Below are 16,335 nucleotides of genomic sequence, written 5' to 3'. Positions count from 1 at the left end.
TATATCTCATAAAGGAAACAGGTTCTTGGCAATAACCAAAGACAATTACCTTTCCCAACTGGTTCAGGACCCAACTAGAGAGACGGCCATACTGGACTTAGTATTAACCAATAGACCAGACAGAACAACAGATGTGCAGGTTGGGGGACACCTGAGAAATAGTGACCATGAAGTAATAACCTTCCAATTGTCATTCAAAAGAGTGTTTCTTCAGGGAGGAACAAATATACCAAACTTGAAAAAAGCTAAATTTAGCCAACTAAGAGAGGCCATAGGCCTAACTAACTGGGACAAAGTCCTCTAAAATAAAAATACAGCCACAAAATGGGATATTTTTAAAAGCATCCTAAAATCTAATTGTGAGAGGTACATACCTTATGGGAATAAAAAGTTAAGGAACAAGAAAAAAACAATGTGGATAAATAGAACTGTAAAGAAAGCAATAAATGACAAAAACAAAGCATTTAAATTACTAAAACAGGAGGGTAGCGAGGAAGCACTGAATAACTATAAGGAAAAAAAATAAAATATGTAAAAAAAATAATAAAAGCAGCCAAACTAGAGATCGAGTGATTAATTGCCAAACAGAGCAAAACTAACCCTAAAATTGTATTTAATTATATAAATGGTAAAAAGTATAAATCTGAAGATGTCGGTCCTCTACAGAGTAATGAGGGGGAGTTGCAGAGAGCGACGAGGAGAAATTAAAGCTAATAAATATTTTTTTCTCCACTGTATTCACTAAGGTAAATAAACTGTCAGATGAAATGCAGATTGTTAAAGTAAATTCCCCATTAAATGTGCCCTGTCTGACCCAGGAAGAAGTACAGAGGCGTCTTAAAAAGATTAAATTAGACAAATTGCCAGGACCAGATGGCATACACCCCCCGTATCCTAAGAGAATTAAGTAATGTCAAAGCCAGACCCTTATTTCTGATATTTAAGGACTTTATACTAACAGGGAGTGTTCCATAGGCTTGGCGCATAGCAAATGTGGTGCCAATATTCAAAAAGGGTCCAAAAACAGATCCCGGAAACTATAGGCCGTTAAGTTTAACATCTGTTGTGGTAAACTGTTTGAAGGTTTTCTAAGAGATGCTATCTTGGAGTACTTCAATGAAAATAAGCAAATAACGCCATATCAGCATGGCTTCATAAGGGATCGGTGATGTCAAACTAATTTAATCAGTTTCTATGAGGAGGTAAGTTCTAGACTTGACAGCGGCGAATCAATGGATGTCGTATATCTGGACTTCTCCAAAGCATTTGACACTGTACCGCATAAAAGGTTAGTATATAAAATGAGAATGCTCGGACTGGGAGAAAACGTCTGTATGTGGGTAAGTTACTGGCTGAGTGATAGAAAACAGAGGGTGGTTATTAACGGTACACACTCAGATTGGGTCACTGTCACTAGTGGGGTACCTCAGGGGTCAGTATTGGGCCCTATTCTCTTGAATATATTTATTAATGATCTTGTAGAAGGCTTGCATAGTAAAATATCAATTTTGCTGATGACACTAAGCTGTGTAAAGTAATTAACACTGAAGAGGACAGTATATTGTATATATACTACAGAGGACAGTATACTGTATATACACTACAGAGGACAGTATACTGTATATACACTACAGAGGGCAGTATACTGTATATATACACTACAGAGGACAGTATATTGTATATATACTACAGAGGACAGTATACTTTATATACACTACAGAGGGCAGTATACTGTATATATACACTACAGAGGACAGTATACTGTATATATACACTACAGATGACAGTATACTGTATATATACTACAGAGGACAGTATACTGTATATATACACTACAGAGGACAGTATACTGTATATATACTACAGAGGACAGTATACTGTATATATACTACAGAGGACAGTATACTGTATATATACTACAGAGGACAGTATACTGCTACAGAGGGATCTGGATAGATTGCAGGCTTGGGCAGAGAAGTGGCAGATGAGGTTTAACACTGACAAATGTAAGGTTTTGCACATGGGAAGGAATAATGCAAGTCACCCGTACATACTAAATGGTAAAACACTGGGTAACACTGACATGGAAAAGGAGCTAGGAATTTTAGTGAACAGAAAACTAAGCTGTAGAATCCAGTGTCAGGCAGCTGCTGCCAAGGCCAATAAGATGGTTTGCATCAAAAGCGGCATAGATGCCCGTGATGAGAACATAGTCCTACCACTTTACAAATCACTGGTCAGACCACACATGGAGTACTGTGTACAGTTCTAGGCTCCTGTGAACAAGGCAGACATAGCAGAGCTGGAAAGGGTTCAGAGGAGGGCAACTAAAGTAATAACTGGAATGGGTGGACTACAGTACCCTGAAAGATCATCAACATTAGGGCCATTCACTTTAGAAAAAAGACGACTGAGGGGAGATCTAATTACTATGTATAAATATATCAGGGGTCAGGACAGAGATCTCTCCCATCATCTATTTATCCCCAGGACTGTGACTGTGACGAGGGGACATCCTCTGCGTCTGGAGGAAAGAAGGTTTGTACACAAACATAGAAGAGGATTCTTTACGGTAAGAGCAGTGAGACTATGGAGCTCTCTGCCTGAGGAGGTGGTGATGGAGAACTCACTAAAAGAGTCCAAGAGGGGCCTGGATGTATTTCTGGAGTGTAATAATATTACAGGCTATAGCTACTAGAGAGGGGTCGTTGATCCAGGGAGTTATTCTGATGTCTGATTGGAGTCGGGAAGGAATTTTTTCAACTTGCAGGATAACAGGCTGAACTGGATGGACAGATGTCTTTTTTTCGACTTTATAAACTATGTTACTATGTAAAATGAAAGGGATTGTACAGGATTAGAAAAACATAACTGCTTTCTTCCAGATATACCAGCTCAACTGCACTGAAATGGAAGAGACTACATCCTTATTGCACACACCTCTGGACATGTGAATGGGGAATGGAACGGAGAAGTCGTAATTACCCTGCTCCGCCGCTGTTGACGACTTGCAGTTAAACAATGAAGAGAAAACAGCGGTTGCACAAGTGCCATGACCCCTTCAATCAGCTGATTGGGGGGGGGGGGGGTGATGGAAGTTGGATCCCTGTTGATCTGATATTGATGACCCTATCCTGAGGAAATGTCATCAATTTCACGAAACAAGAATACCGTTTCAATGGTAGATAAATATTAATAACATCCCCGGTGGTCTAGCCCAGTGACAGGATTAATGATATCATCCCTGGTGGATTAGGCCTGTGAAGGAGCTAAGGTTAACATCTGCAGTGGTCTAGAGCAGAGAAGAGATTAATGATAACATCCCTGGTGGGCTATGGCAGTAATGGGATTAATTAATAACATCCCTAGTGGTGTAGGACTATGAAAGAGTTGATAGTAACATCCTTGGTGGTCTATGGCTGTGAAGGCATTTATAGTAACATCCCTTGTGATCTAGGGCAGTGATGGGATTAATGATAACATCCCTAGTGGTGTTGGGCTTTTAAAGAGTTTATACTAACATCCTTGGTGGTCTAGGGCTGCGAAGGCATTTATAGTAACATTCCTAGTGGTCTAGGACAGTGATGGTATTAATGATAACTTCCCTAGTGGTGTAGGTCTGTGAATGAGTTTATAATAACATTCCTGGTGGTCTAGGGCAGTTGTGGGATTAATGATAACATCCCTGGTGGGCTAGGGAGGTGAAGTAGTTAATAGTAACATTCCTGGTGGGCTAGGCCAGTGTAGTGAAGGAGTTAGTTACCCGTAAAAAGATCCCTTTCTCTTTGACTCTACACTACTCAGACACATATATACTGCATCATCATCAGCTCTATGATTGTTGACTGGGATGGTGTCTGTGTACTGTACAAAAGATCCATGGAAAGTGTGAGCAGGAGGAGGGGACAAGAGACTCAAGATACTTGTGGACCACCTCTGGACTGTGCCCCCCTGTCTATGTACTCCCCCCCCCCCCCCAAAGCATTATTCAATTTTCTTCTGAAAGATCTTTTTATAATTGTTGCTCCTCAGATTTGATATTCACGTGTAGACAAGCAGAAGGTGGGGAACTTACTAGTATCTTGGTGGTGTAGGCACAATTAATGGCAATGGCATTGACGAGCAGGTCTAAGATTTTGGAATTGAGGCTGCTGGGATCTGGCTTCTCTTTATGAATGAGGTCTCCAATGTATGACTGTACAACTGTCATCCGGTTGGTTGTCAAAGTTCCCGTTTTGTCAGAGCAGATGGCAGTGGCATTGCCCATTGTTTCACAAGCGTCCAAGTGTCGCACGAGGTTGTTGTCCTTCATCATTTTCTGCAATGCAAAAACAAACTTCAGAATGGAGCTTAAGGTGAAACGGAACAACCTCAAAGAACTGTAACAAATCTGAGTTTCCCACCACACATGAAGATGCAGGACAGATTACTCCCTCCTATCAGCACTCATACCAAGCCATGAATGAAAGTAATGGCACAACCAATCAGAATTTCAAAAGGCAGACAATATTTTTGAAACACAAAACTTAGACTACTCCAACATTGTACATATTTAGTTGTGTGCAAAAGTCTGGACACCCCCGGTCAACATCACTGCTCAGTTTTCAACCTCATGTCAGCCCTATAGTTGTAGCATACGGAACTTCGACTTAGAGAGTAAGTCCACCTTTGCAACCATTTTTAAGGCTCCAATGAATCTATACTCAAACTTTGCAAAAAAATCTTGATTCAAAAAAATTAGCATTTTGTGTCCACAGCTTCTATGCTGAACTATATGTCTGTATGTCTGACTCCATTCCATCTGTCCATCTTACCTCTTGCTACCATACGTTTAGTAATTTAGAAAGAAATAGGGGACAGCTAAAAGGCAACATAACTTCAGGATCAGACTACACAGCCATTGTTTGTAGTCTGTTGCTATGGAGACTCAGAAGTTATATAAACAAAATGGCAGAAGAGTTCTAATCTAAACTAGTTGCAAAGTTGCCTCATAAATTTTATTTTTTTGATGTATTGGAGTAATAAAACATTGGCAGGTAAGATGGACGTGGCCTTGATAGCATGCAATGTTATACAATCAGACATATATACAGTGGCGGAAATAATTATTTGACCCCTCACTGATTTTGTAAGTTTGTCCAATGACAAAGAAATGAAAAGTCTCAGAACAGTATCATTTCAATGGTAGGTTTATTGTAACAGTGGCAGATAGCACATCAAAAGGAAAATCGAAAAAATAACTTTAAATAAAAGATAGCAACTGATTTGCATTTTATTGAGTGAAATAAGTATTTGAACCCCTACCAACCATTAAGAGTTCTGGCTCCCACAGAGTGGTTAGACACTTCTACTCAATTAGTCACCCTCATTAAGGACACCCGTCTTAACTAGTCACCTGTATAAAAGACACCTGTCCACAGAATCAATCAATCAAGCAGACTCCAAACTCTCCAACATGGGAAAGACCAAAGAGCTGTCCAAAGATGTCAGAGACAAAATTGTAGACCTGCACAAGGCTGGAATGGGCTACAAAACCATTAGCAAGAAGCTGGGAGAGAAGGTGACAACTGTTGGTGCGATTGTTCGAAAATGGAAGGAGCACAAAATGACCATCAATCGACCTCGCTCTGGGGCTCCACGCAAGATCTCACCTCGTGGGGTGTCAATGGTTCTGAGAAAGGTGAAAAAGCATCCTAGAACTACACGGGAGGAGTTAGTTAATGACCTCAAATTAGCAGGGACCACAGTCACCAAGAAAACCATTGGAAACACATTACACCGCAATGGATTAAAATCCTGCAGGGCTCGCAAGGTCCCCCTGCTCAGGAAGGCACATGTGCAGGCCCGTCTGAAGTTTGCCAATGAACACCTGAATGATTCAGAGAGTGACTGGGAGAAGGTGCTGTGGTCTGATGAGACCAAAATAGAGCTCTTTGGCATTAACTCAACTCGCTGTGTTTGGAGGAAGAAAAATGCTGCCTATGACCCCCAAAACACCGTCCCCACCGTCAAGCATGGGGGTGGAAACATTTTGCTTTGGGGGTGTTTTTCTGCTAAGGGCACAGGACAACTTATTCGCATAAACGGGAAAATGGACGGAGCCATGTATCGTGAAATCCTGAGCGACAACCTCCTTCCCTCTGCCAGGAAACTGAAAATGGGTCGTGGATGGGTGTTCCAGCACGACAATGACCCAAAACATACAGCAAAGGCAACAAAGGAGTGGCTCAAGAAGAAGCACATTAAGGTCATGGAGTGGCCTAGTCAGTCTCCGGACCTTAATCCAATCGAAAACCTATGGAGGGAGCTCAAGCTCAGAGTTGCACAGAGACAGCCTCGAAACCTTAGGGATTTAGAGATGATCTGCAAAGAGGAGTGGACCAACATTCCTCCTAAAATGTGCGCAAACTTGGTCATCAATTACAAGAAACGTTTGACCTCTGTGCTTGCAAACAAGGGTTTTTCCACCAAGTATTAAGTCTTTTTTTGTTAGAGGGTTCAAATACTTATTTCACTCAATGAAATGCAAATCAGTTGCTATCTTTTATTTAAAGTTATTTTTTCGATTTTCCTTTTGATGTGCTATCTGCCACTGTTACAATAAACCTACCATTGAAATGATACTGTTCTGAGACTTTTCATTTCTTTGTCATTGGACAAACTTACAAAATCAGTGAGGGGTCAAATAATTATTTCCGCCACTGTACACACTACTGTATACGGACATATAAAAGGCCCCCGTTTTGTAGCAAAAACTAACAGGGTCTTTGAGGAGATGTAACATTAAGGTTTTCAATGCTTCTACTGCTTACCTTGACTGAATAGGCTAGAGAGATGGTAACGGCTAAGGGCAGGCCTTCTGGCACAGCCACCACTAGGACAGTAACTCCAATGATGAAGAATTTGACAAAGTACTGCACGTAGACAGGGGTACACTCCGTTAGCCACAATTTGCCATCCACCACAAAGGTTTGAATCACAAAGTAGAGCACCAAGATGATAACTGTAATTGCCGACATCACCAGACCTGGTGGAGGAGGTAGGGCGTGTTAAGGAGACCGGAAAAAGGAAAGAAGCATAAGGAAAGAAGGGGAGCAGGTAAGTCAGAAAGGACAACAATCCAGGTTAATAAGGGACAGCGAGACAGAATATGGCAGCACACTGAGTTCTGTTGCAAGTTTTACTCTGGAACAAGCAATGGTCCTTCAGCAACTGCTGAACTACACCTTAGCAGCTGGCTGATTATACTGGAGGTTGCAGTCCAACAAAAGCCAGAGACTCGCCGCTTACATTCCTTATTGAGTATATGGGACCATAGTATTACCAGCATTGTCCACTGATTTTAGTAGGTGGTCCGAAATTCTTTGCTTTTGCTGGAAAGGAGCATCTACATTGTGGACCAATGCCCAAATCAACTGATTTAAAGGGGACCTTTCACCGATTCTTACCCTATGAACTAACTATACAGACATGTAGAGCGGCGCCCGGGGATCTCACTGCACTTACTGTTATCCCCAGGGCGCCGCTCCGTTCTCCTGCTATGCCCTCCGGTATCTCCGCTCACTAAGTTATAGTAGGCGGAGATACCAGTCCCTAAGTTATGGTAGGAGGAGTCTGCCCTAGCACTGGCCAATCGCAGCGCAGAGCTCACAGCCTGGGAGGTTATTTTCTCCCAGGCTGTGAGCTCTGCAATGCGATTGGCCAGCGCTAGGGCAGACTCCGCCTACCATAACTTAGGGAACGGAGATACCGGAGGGCATAGCAGGAGAACGGAGCGGCGCCCGGGGATAATAGGAAGTGCAGTGAGATCCCCGGGCGCCGCTCTACATGGCTGTATACTTAGTTCATAGGGTACGAATCGGTGAAAGGTCCTCTTTAAGATAATTCCAGCCGCAGGACCCCATCATTAGCTGTTGACAGGTCAAGCCCTTTAACACACCACTTGAAGTGAATGTCTAGCTGAATGCCGTATTGATTTTTTGAACCTAAATAGATCCAAGATAGGTTAGGGGTAACCCTAACCTATTTTGGTAACCCTGACCCATCTTTATAGAGTTTGGACCACCATTTTTCTATTGCAGAACTCCAAATCGCCTGCATAGCCATATAATTCAATAATAAATTTCTCTTTGCCAGCAGCCACCACTAGAGGGAGTGTAGGGGCTTATTGCATACTTTTCTTACTTTGAGTGAGCTCTCAAGCTCCCTCTAGTGGTGGCTCAGAAAGGCATATTGTATATTATCAACAGTTGTGGCCCATATGCTGGGATAGATGGAAATCAATATTAGATTTTGGTTAGAACAGTTTTCATATAAAAATTGCAACAGTCAAATCTATGTTAGCTTGAGAATGAAAAGTGATTTCTTTGTTAGTCCTATGCAAGGAGAAGAGAGTACATTTGGTAACTTCTCGGCTTTACAGAAGAAAGCAATAAAACTTCTACTCTTCTTTTTGCCACTCTCTTTTTTTCAGACGCAATTATGGCCGGGTACATTTTATTTGAGAGAGAAAATAGCAATAGATTGCAGACAATTGAGAGGTCAATTGAAAGATCTGACAGGAAGCTTCTAAGGAGGGCGTGAAGTTCTCAATGTAAACTGCCCTTGGACAGCCATTATTCATCAAAGCAGTTCTTCAAACGAATAAATACATTCAGGTCACCTGCATACAGCCGAAGACACCACTCGTAGACTGAAGACATAATGTGCTGCTGTGACGATAACTAAACATGTCTTTAAGTTAAACTAAGTGTTGTACACACAGGCCTTATATTATGGGAACAACAGTCATGAATACATTAAAAAAACTCTTTACTCAACCGCAGAGAGGACTGGAAAATGTTAGGCAACTTGCCCCATCAAGAGGGGGAGAAGTTCTGGGAAGCAATTTTGTATTTGCAGATGTGAGCATCTACTTATCAGGAGAACCTTTTTTTCTTCTATTTTCCTATTATGAAACAAACATGGAAGAGGGTGCAAGTGACCACTAAGACCATCCTAAGGACCCTTTTTCAGCACTCATAAATTTTTAGATGCAGCATTCTATTACTATCATTTGCCAGATCACTCTTGCCATTTTCCCAACTCTTCTCCATTCCAGATAACTCCTTCCCCAACTGTACCATGTGTCAGACCGATCCTTCTATAACTCTACCATGTACCAGACCACTCCTTCGTCAACTCTCCCATATGCCAGATCAATCCTTCTCCAACTCTACCATGTGTACACCATATCTTCCCCAGCTCTACCATGTGCCAGAACACACCTTCCCCAACTTTTCCAGGTGCCAAACCACTTCTTACCCAACTCTTCTGTGTGCTAGACCACTCCTTCCCCAGCTCTACTGTGTGCTGGACCCCTTCTCCCCCAACTCTACCATGGGCCAGACCACTGCTTCTCTATGTATATTATGTGCCAAACCCATCCTTCCATAATTCTTTAACCTGCCGGACCACTCCTTTCCTCGCTATACCATGTACCAAGCCACTCCTTCCCTACCTTGTCCAGATGCCAGAACACCACTCCTTCCCAAACTCTTCTGTGTGCGAGAACAGTCCTTCCGCAACTCTATTGTGAGTAAGACCCATTCTTCCATAGCTCTTTCACATACCAGACCACTACTTGACCAACTTCCAAGTGCAAGACCACTCCTTCCCCAACTTTTCCAGGTGTCACCCCACTCCTCCCTCAACTATTCCATGTGTCAGACCGCTCCTTCCTCAGCTCTACCTCTCCTAGCTTTCCATGTGCAAGACTACTTCTTCTTAAACTCTCCTTCACTGTTTCTACTATATGTTAGACCACTCCTTCCTCAGTTATTACACGTGCCAGGCCACTTGTATTATAGCTCTTCCATGTTGACTCATGCTAAGATCATCTTCCCAAGCTCTACTGTCTGCCAGACCACTCCTTCCTTAGCTCTACTGTGTGTGTCAGACCACTCCTTCCTCAGCTCTACCATTTGTCAGGCCACTCTTTCCTCAGCTCTACTGTGTGTCAGACCACCCCTTCCCCAGCTCTACTGTGTATCAGACCACTCCTTCTTCAGTTCTACTGTGTGTGAGATCACTCCTTCCTCAGCTCTACCATTTGTCAGACTACTCGTTTCTCAGCTCTACTGTGTGTCAGACCACTCCTTCCTCAGCTCTATTGTGTGTCATACCACTCCTTCCTCAGCTCTACTGTGTGTCAGACCACTCCTTCCTCAGCTCTACTGTGTGTCACACCACTCCTTCCTCAGCTCTATTGTGTGTCATACCATTCCTTCCTCAGCTCTACTGTGTGTCAGACCACTACTTCCTCAGCTCTACTGTGTGTCAGACCACTCCTTCCTCAGCTCTACTGTATGTCAGACCATTTCTTCATCAGTTCTACTATGTGTCAGACCATTTCTTCCTCAACTCTACCATTTGTCAGACCACTCGTTCCTCAGCTCTACTGTGTGTCAGACCACTCGTTCCTCAGCTCTACTGTGTGTCAGACCACTTCTTCCTCAACTCTACCATTTGTCAGACCGCTCGTTCCTCAGCTCTACTGTGTGTTAGACCACTCCTTCCTCAGCTCTACTGTGTGTCAGACCGCTCCTTCCTCAACTCTACTGTGTGTCAGACCGCTCCTTCCTCAACTCTACTGTGTGTCAGACCGCTCCTTCCTCAGCTCTACTATGTGTCAGACCACTACTTCCTCAGCTCTACTGTGTGTCAGACCACTCCTTCCTCAGCTCTACTGTATGTCAGACCATTTCTTCATCAGTTCTACTATGTGTCAGACCACTTCTTCCTCAACTCTACCATTTGTCAGACCACTCGTTCCTCAGCTCTACTGTGTGTCAGACCACTCGTTCCTCAGCTCTACTGTGTGTCAGACCACTTCTTCCTCAACTCTACCATTTGTCAGACCGCTCGTTCCTCAGCTCTACTGTGTGTCAGACCACTCCTTCCTCAGCTCTACTGTGTGTCAGACCGCTCCTTCCTCAGCTCTACTGTGTCAGACCACTCCTTCCTCATCTCTACTGTGTGTCAGACCGCTCCTTCCTCAGCTCTACTGTGTGTCAGACCACTCCTTCCTCAGCTCTACTGTGTGTCAGACCACTCCTTCCTCAGCTCTACTGTGTGTCAGACCACTCCTTCCTCAGCTCTACTGTATGTCCCAACTGTCCACGTGTCCAACAACCAAATCCTTCCCCAGTTTACCTAGACTGCACAGAGGATCTTATTGAACAAATAAATTGCCTTGCAATTTAGGCTGCAATTATGAAACAGTGTAAAAATAACAAAAGGCTACTCAGCAGAGCCTAATAATTTTGCCTGCTAAATGTAGAATAGTCTTACAAAATGGCTGCTGGTTCTCTCGTATGTAGACCGTAAGGAGTCAAATTTATTATCATGGCATCTGTTTTATCTATAACTGCCATGCCAAATTTACCTGCTTTTCCGATTTGCACCGCCAGCTTGGTGAGTTTCCCCTGTAACACTGACTTCTCCTTTTTGGGAATACTGGCTTTTTTCTTCTCCCGCTCCTCCATTTCTCCACCTTCTGCACTTTTCAGTGGCTGCATCTCCATGGCAACGGCACCATCCTGCTTTTTAGCTAAAAAAAAAACAACCAAACCAAAAAATTCAAGATTAGATGACATACATTGGGTCCATGACGCGTGGGGGTTACATGACTAATGGCATGCTTAGTCCTTTTTGGCTAGTCCATTGATGGCTCCTGCATTAATGATCCAGCACATCTATACACCAAGGGTCACACACAGGAGGGTGACTTGACTGATGCCATGCTTCGTCCTATTCAGTTATCCCATGGATGCAACTCACGGAACTAATACATGGGCCATACCATTTGACCATGGGGCAGGGGTTCAAACCACGACTGGTACAAAAAAGATGTATAGACATAACCTTGTATGAATTGAATTGTCTCCTAAATGTTTTAAAAGAATTCTCTGAATGCAAATAATTTTGGTTAAGATATGAGTAAATTCCTAAATATTACGTTTTTACACAGCCTGATATGGCCATGTCTGCCGATTGAAACTCTTTGGATCAGCGCTCACTTAAAGGGCCATTACAGAATCTGATACAAACTGCACAGGAGGATGGACGTTCCATGCAGTTTCCACATTGTCGTCGGCACATCCCCTGTTTACATGCAGAGATGTGCTGCAGACAAACAATAGTTATTCTGGCTGCATAAAATTTCTGATCAGACCGAGTGCTCTTTTGTCAGCTGATCGGTGGAGTGTTTAGACAGGTCCGATCATAGGAGTCCCCGAGTACTAACATTCGTAGTGGCAATGACAGATCTGGGTGATCCGGACAAATACTTCACCAATTAGGAGCTTCCATCACTCTCCTTAAAGGCTTATCACTTGTTCACTGTATGGCGGTATTATTTGGATATAGTTATTTGAGAACTTTATGAAACTTTTTGAAATACAATTTTTTGTGAATTTGCTATGTCTTGTAAAGTTTTTGTATATTCTACGTTTCTACTTTTCATCATATGTGCTGTTTTTCTAGTTAGCTTCCAAAAAATATTGGCCCACATGTAGAAATGTCAGTGCCCCTAGATATTATCAACTTTGCCAAAATTGGGTGCAATTTGGTTTAAAGTGGCACAATTTGGCTCCTTTTAGCATATCTAGTTCTTGAGAAATCCTTTGCACCTAGCGTGATAAGGGGGTATGGGTTACTGGAAAAGGGGTATGGGTTCATGGCCTAACATGCAACATTTAGCACCCAAATTCTGGTAGAAAATTGGTTTCAAGATAAGCCAACCAATAGTTGGCATACAGTTAGACATAAACGGGTAGACCTGCACCAAATTTTCATCCAGCTTGAGCCCCTGTGATAAATCTGGTGCAGGTTTAAGTTTGCCCCACCTAGAGGATTAATAAATCTGCCCCATTATGTTTGATCAGATGCCTCCTCCTACTTTGGTTTAGCCCTCAGCCAGGACAGTGACGCTATTGACCATGTAGAGGTATCTGGATGATCTTGCTTTAGGAACTGAACTTGAGACCCTCACATGGACCTTCTCTATCACTGTGAAGAAGGTATCATGACTGGACATGCCGTTTTATAGCAATGAAGAAGAATATGTTAAAATGTTCCATGCCGCGTTTTTCCTTTCTCTCCGCAACCGTAAAGAGGGCAGACAGCAAAGCTTGTGTAATCATTTCCCACCTTGGAATGTGTGACTTTATACATGAAGGGAAGATGTCCATTAGAATTAAACTTCAGCAACCGAATGGTATGCTATAAACAGGACCGACAAATCTACTCGGGACTAAAGCACGTTTTGACCTAAAGCCCAATGAGTAATGATGTCATCGTCATTATAAATCCCTGCCCATCTCCCACAATCGAGTACCCATAACTTATAATATTAGATCTTAAAAGAAATAAGCTATTTCGATGGATTTGTCTTAGACAATGCTTTCCATTGTCTCACAGCTCTTACAGTAAAGAACCCTTCCTTATAATGGGTGTGACACATTTCCTATAGATGTAGTGGATGCCATTATCATTAGACAGATATCTGGATTGACACCTAATATATTTATACATAGTTACTGGGTCAACTCCATTTTGCCTGTACTTCTGGCGCCATGCCCATCAGTTTGCATTTACTAAGGGCCTGTAAGATGTTTTTTGGGGTGGGGCTACATTCTTAGCTAGATTTATTATTGCAATTTTTTATTTTTTTTTTATAAAAAAATAAATCACAAAAATAAGACACAAGTACTCCTTTAGTGGAGTACAAACGGCGGAACCTTTGTAATAAATATATGATTAGAATTTACACAAGGAAATCATTATGTCATTTGTGTGACAAATTTACCAAATGACGTGCGCCATTACATAAATCGGCGGGCAAAAAAAAAAAAGCAGACACCCCATTACTCTATATTTTTCATTATAGATAGTGATGAGCGGCAGGGGCAATATTCAAATATTTTGTAGAATATTCATCATATATTCGCGAATTCGCGATTATTTTCTTGATTGCGAAAATTGGCAATGTGATATTCGCGTAATGCGGGCACAATACAGGCGTGGGTCACTTTTGCTACATTTTCCGAGCTGCTAGAAGTTTCCTGAGACTGGAGAAAATGGTTGGCACGGCAGAACATTAAAAATGGCTTTATATGCAGATATAGTGCTCCAAAATCTTCGCGATTGCGCTAATTGGCACTAATGATGCAGCTACACTATATCACTATCTAACCTACACTGACTATCTCCCACTAACTATCTGTATTATATATATAAGCTATCTAACTATCTATCTAATGTAATCAGGGCCGTCTTTACCGCAGGGCAAAAGGGGCAGCTGCCCTGGGCCCAGTTGCTCCTGGGGGGCCCAAGCAGCATTTTACTTGGATTTTACTTGGGCCCCCTATATTTTGTTGCCGCCGCCGCCCGCCGGCCCTGTAACATAACAAAGTCATGGTCCGGACTATAGAAAGAGAGAGTGAGGAGGGGGCGGGGCCCGGGGCCGCTCTGCGCTCCGCTCTGCGCTCCGCTCTGCGCTCCGCTCTGCGCTCCGCTCTGCGCTCCGCTCTGCTGCCTGGCCTGCCTGTCTCTTTAACAGAGCAGACCAGTGGCTGCTGGAGCGTGATGCAGCTGCCGCACAGGCAGAGAGAGGAAGGAGGCGGAGCCCCAGCCATCAGCCACAGCCAAAGCCAAAGCCAAGCACCTAACAGAACTTACAGGTATGTGGTAGACATGGGGGGGGGGCTCATATAGGACGGGGGGAGGCTCATATAGGACAGGGGGGGGGCTCATATAGGACGGGGGGCTCATATAGGACAGGGGGGGCTCATATAGGACAGGGGGGGGGGGCTCATATAGGACAGGGGGGGCTCATATAGGACAGGGGGGCTCATATAGGACAGGGGGGGCTCATATAGGACAGGGGGGGGCTCATATAGGACAGGGGGGGCTCATATAGGACGGGGGGCTCATATAGGACAGGGGGGGGGGCTCATATAGGACGGGGGGCTCATATAGGACGGGGGGGGCTCATATAGGACAGGGGGGGGGGCTCATATAGGACAGGGGGGGGGCTCATATAGGACAGGGGGGCTCATATAGGACAGGGGGCTCATATAGGACAGGGGGGGCTCATATAGGACAGGGGGGGCTCATATAGGACAGGGGGGGCTCATATAGGACGGCGGGCTCATATAGGACAGGGGGGGCTCATATAGGACAGGGGGGGCTCATATAGGACGGGGGGGCTCATATAGGACGGGGGGGCTCATATAGGACAGGGGGGGGCTCATATAGGACAGGGGGGGGGCTCATATAGGACAGGGGGGGGGGCTCATATAGGACAGGGGGGGCTCATATAGGACAGGGGGACAGTGTGTGCTTTCCTGCTACTACATCAACCCCCCCCCCCCCCCAGGGATCTTGGGGGCATTAAGGGTTGGACTTTAACTTCTTGCTGCTGATGTTGAGTGTGCCAGTGTGTGTGTCCGTCCCTGTGTGTGTGTGTCCGTCCCTGTGTGTGTGTGTCCGTCCCTGTGTGTGTGTCTGTCCCTTTGTGTGTGTGTGTGTGTGTCCGTCCCTGTGTGTGTGTGTCCGTCCTTGTGTGTGTGTGTCTCTCCCTGTGTGTATCACCATGCCCACAGTGTTCCTATGTCTTGACGCAGCTGCTTCAGAACGTTCTGTGCGGGACAAGAGGAAGAAGATGGAAGAGGAGGCAGCGCCAGCATGGAGTCCGTGCGATAGACACAGGGAGGCACACTAAGGACGAAGGTAACACTTCCACATGATCTACACTAGTGTTATCTGTGGTTTTACATAGGACTGCAGGTAACACTACCACATGATCTGCACTAGTGTTATCTGTGGTTTTACATAGGACTGCAGGTAACACTACCACATGATCTGCACTAGTGTTATCTGTGGTTTTACATAGGACTGCAGGTAACACTACTAAATTATTTAGCACTAGTGTTATCTGTGGTTTTACATAGGACTGCAGGTAACACTACCACAAGGTTAGCTCGCACAGGGCGCCTGAACACCTAAGGCCGGCCCTGGCTGCGCACCCCAGCGCCAAGGGATGACGTCACTGATGTAATATGCCTCTTATATGTGGAGAGCGGTGATGTCACAGATGTAATATATCACCTATATATGGACAGCGGTGATGTCACTGATGTAATATATTACTTATAAGTGATATATTACATCAGTGACATCACCACTCTCCACACATAAGTAATATATTACATCAGTGACATCACTGCTGTCCACATATACCGGTAAGTAATATATTACATCAGTGACATCACCGCTCATCACATATATGTG

General features: G+C 43.9%; 1 protein-coding gene across 1 annotated transcript in view; it reads right to left on the bottom strand.

Annotated features, from left to right (window-relative positions):
• The window catches only part of ATP2B3 (ATPase plasma membrane Ca2+ transporting 3), a 201,986-nt gene that overhangs the window by 40,088 nt on the left and 145,563 nt on the right, over positions 1-16,335 (bottom strand). Inside the window, exons 8-10 of the mRNA XM_040442396.1 lie at positions 11,426-11,590; positions 6,813-7,027; positions 4,076-4,318 (exon numbers count right to left, since the gene is read on the bottom strand). Coding sequence (XP_040298330.1) covers positions 4,076-4,318; positions 6,813-7,027; positions 11,426-11,590 — 623 coding nt within the window. The remainder of the gene's footprint in view (positions 1-4,075; positions 4,319-6,812; positions 7,028-11,425; positions 11,591-16,335) is intronic.

The sequence above is a fragment of the Bufo bufo genome, chromosome 8, assembly GCF_905171765.1.
Source record: "Bufo bufo chromosome 8, aBufBuf1.1, whole genome shotgun sequence".
Taxonomy (NCBI): Eukaryota; Metazoa; Chordata; class Amphibia; order Anura; family Bufonidae; genus Bufo; species Bufo bufo.
This window is presented reverse-complemented; position numbering and strand designations above follow the sequence as displayed.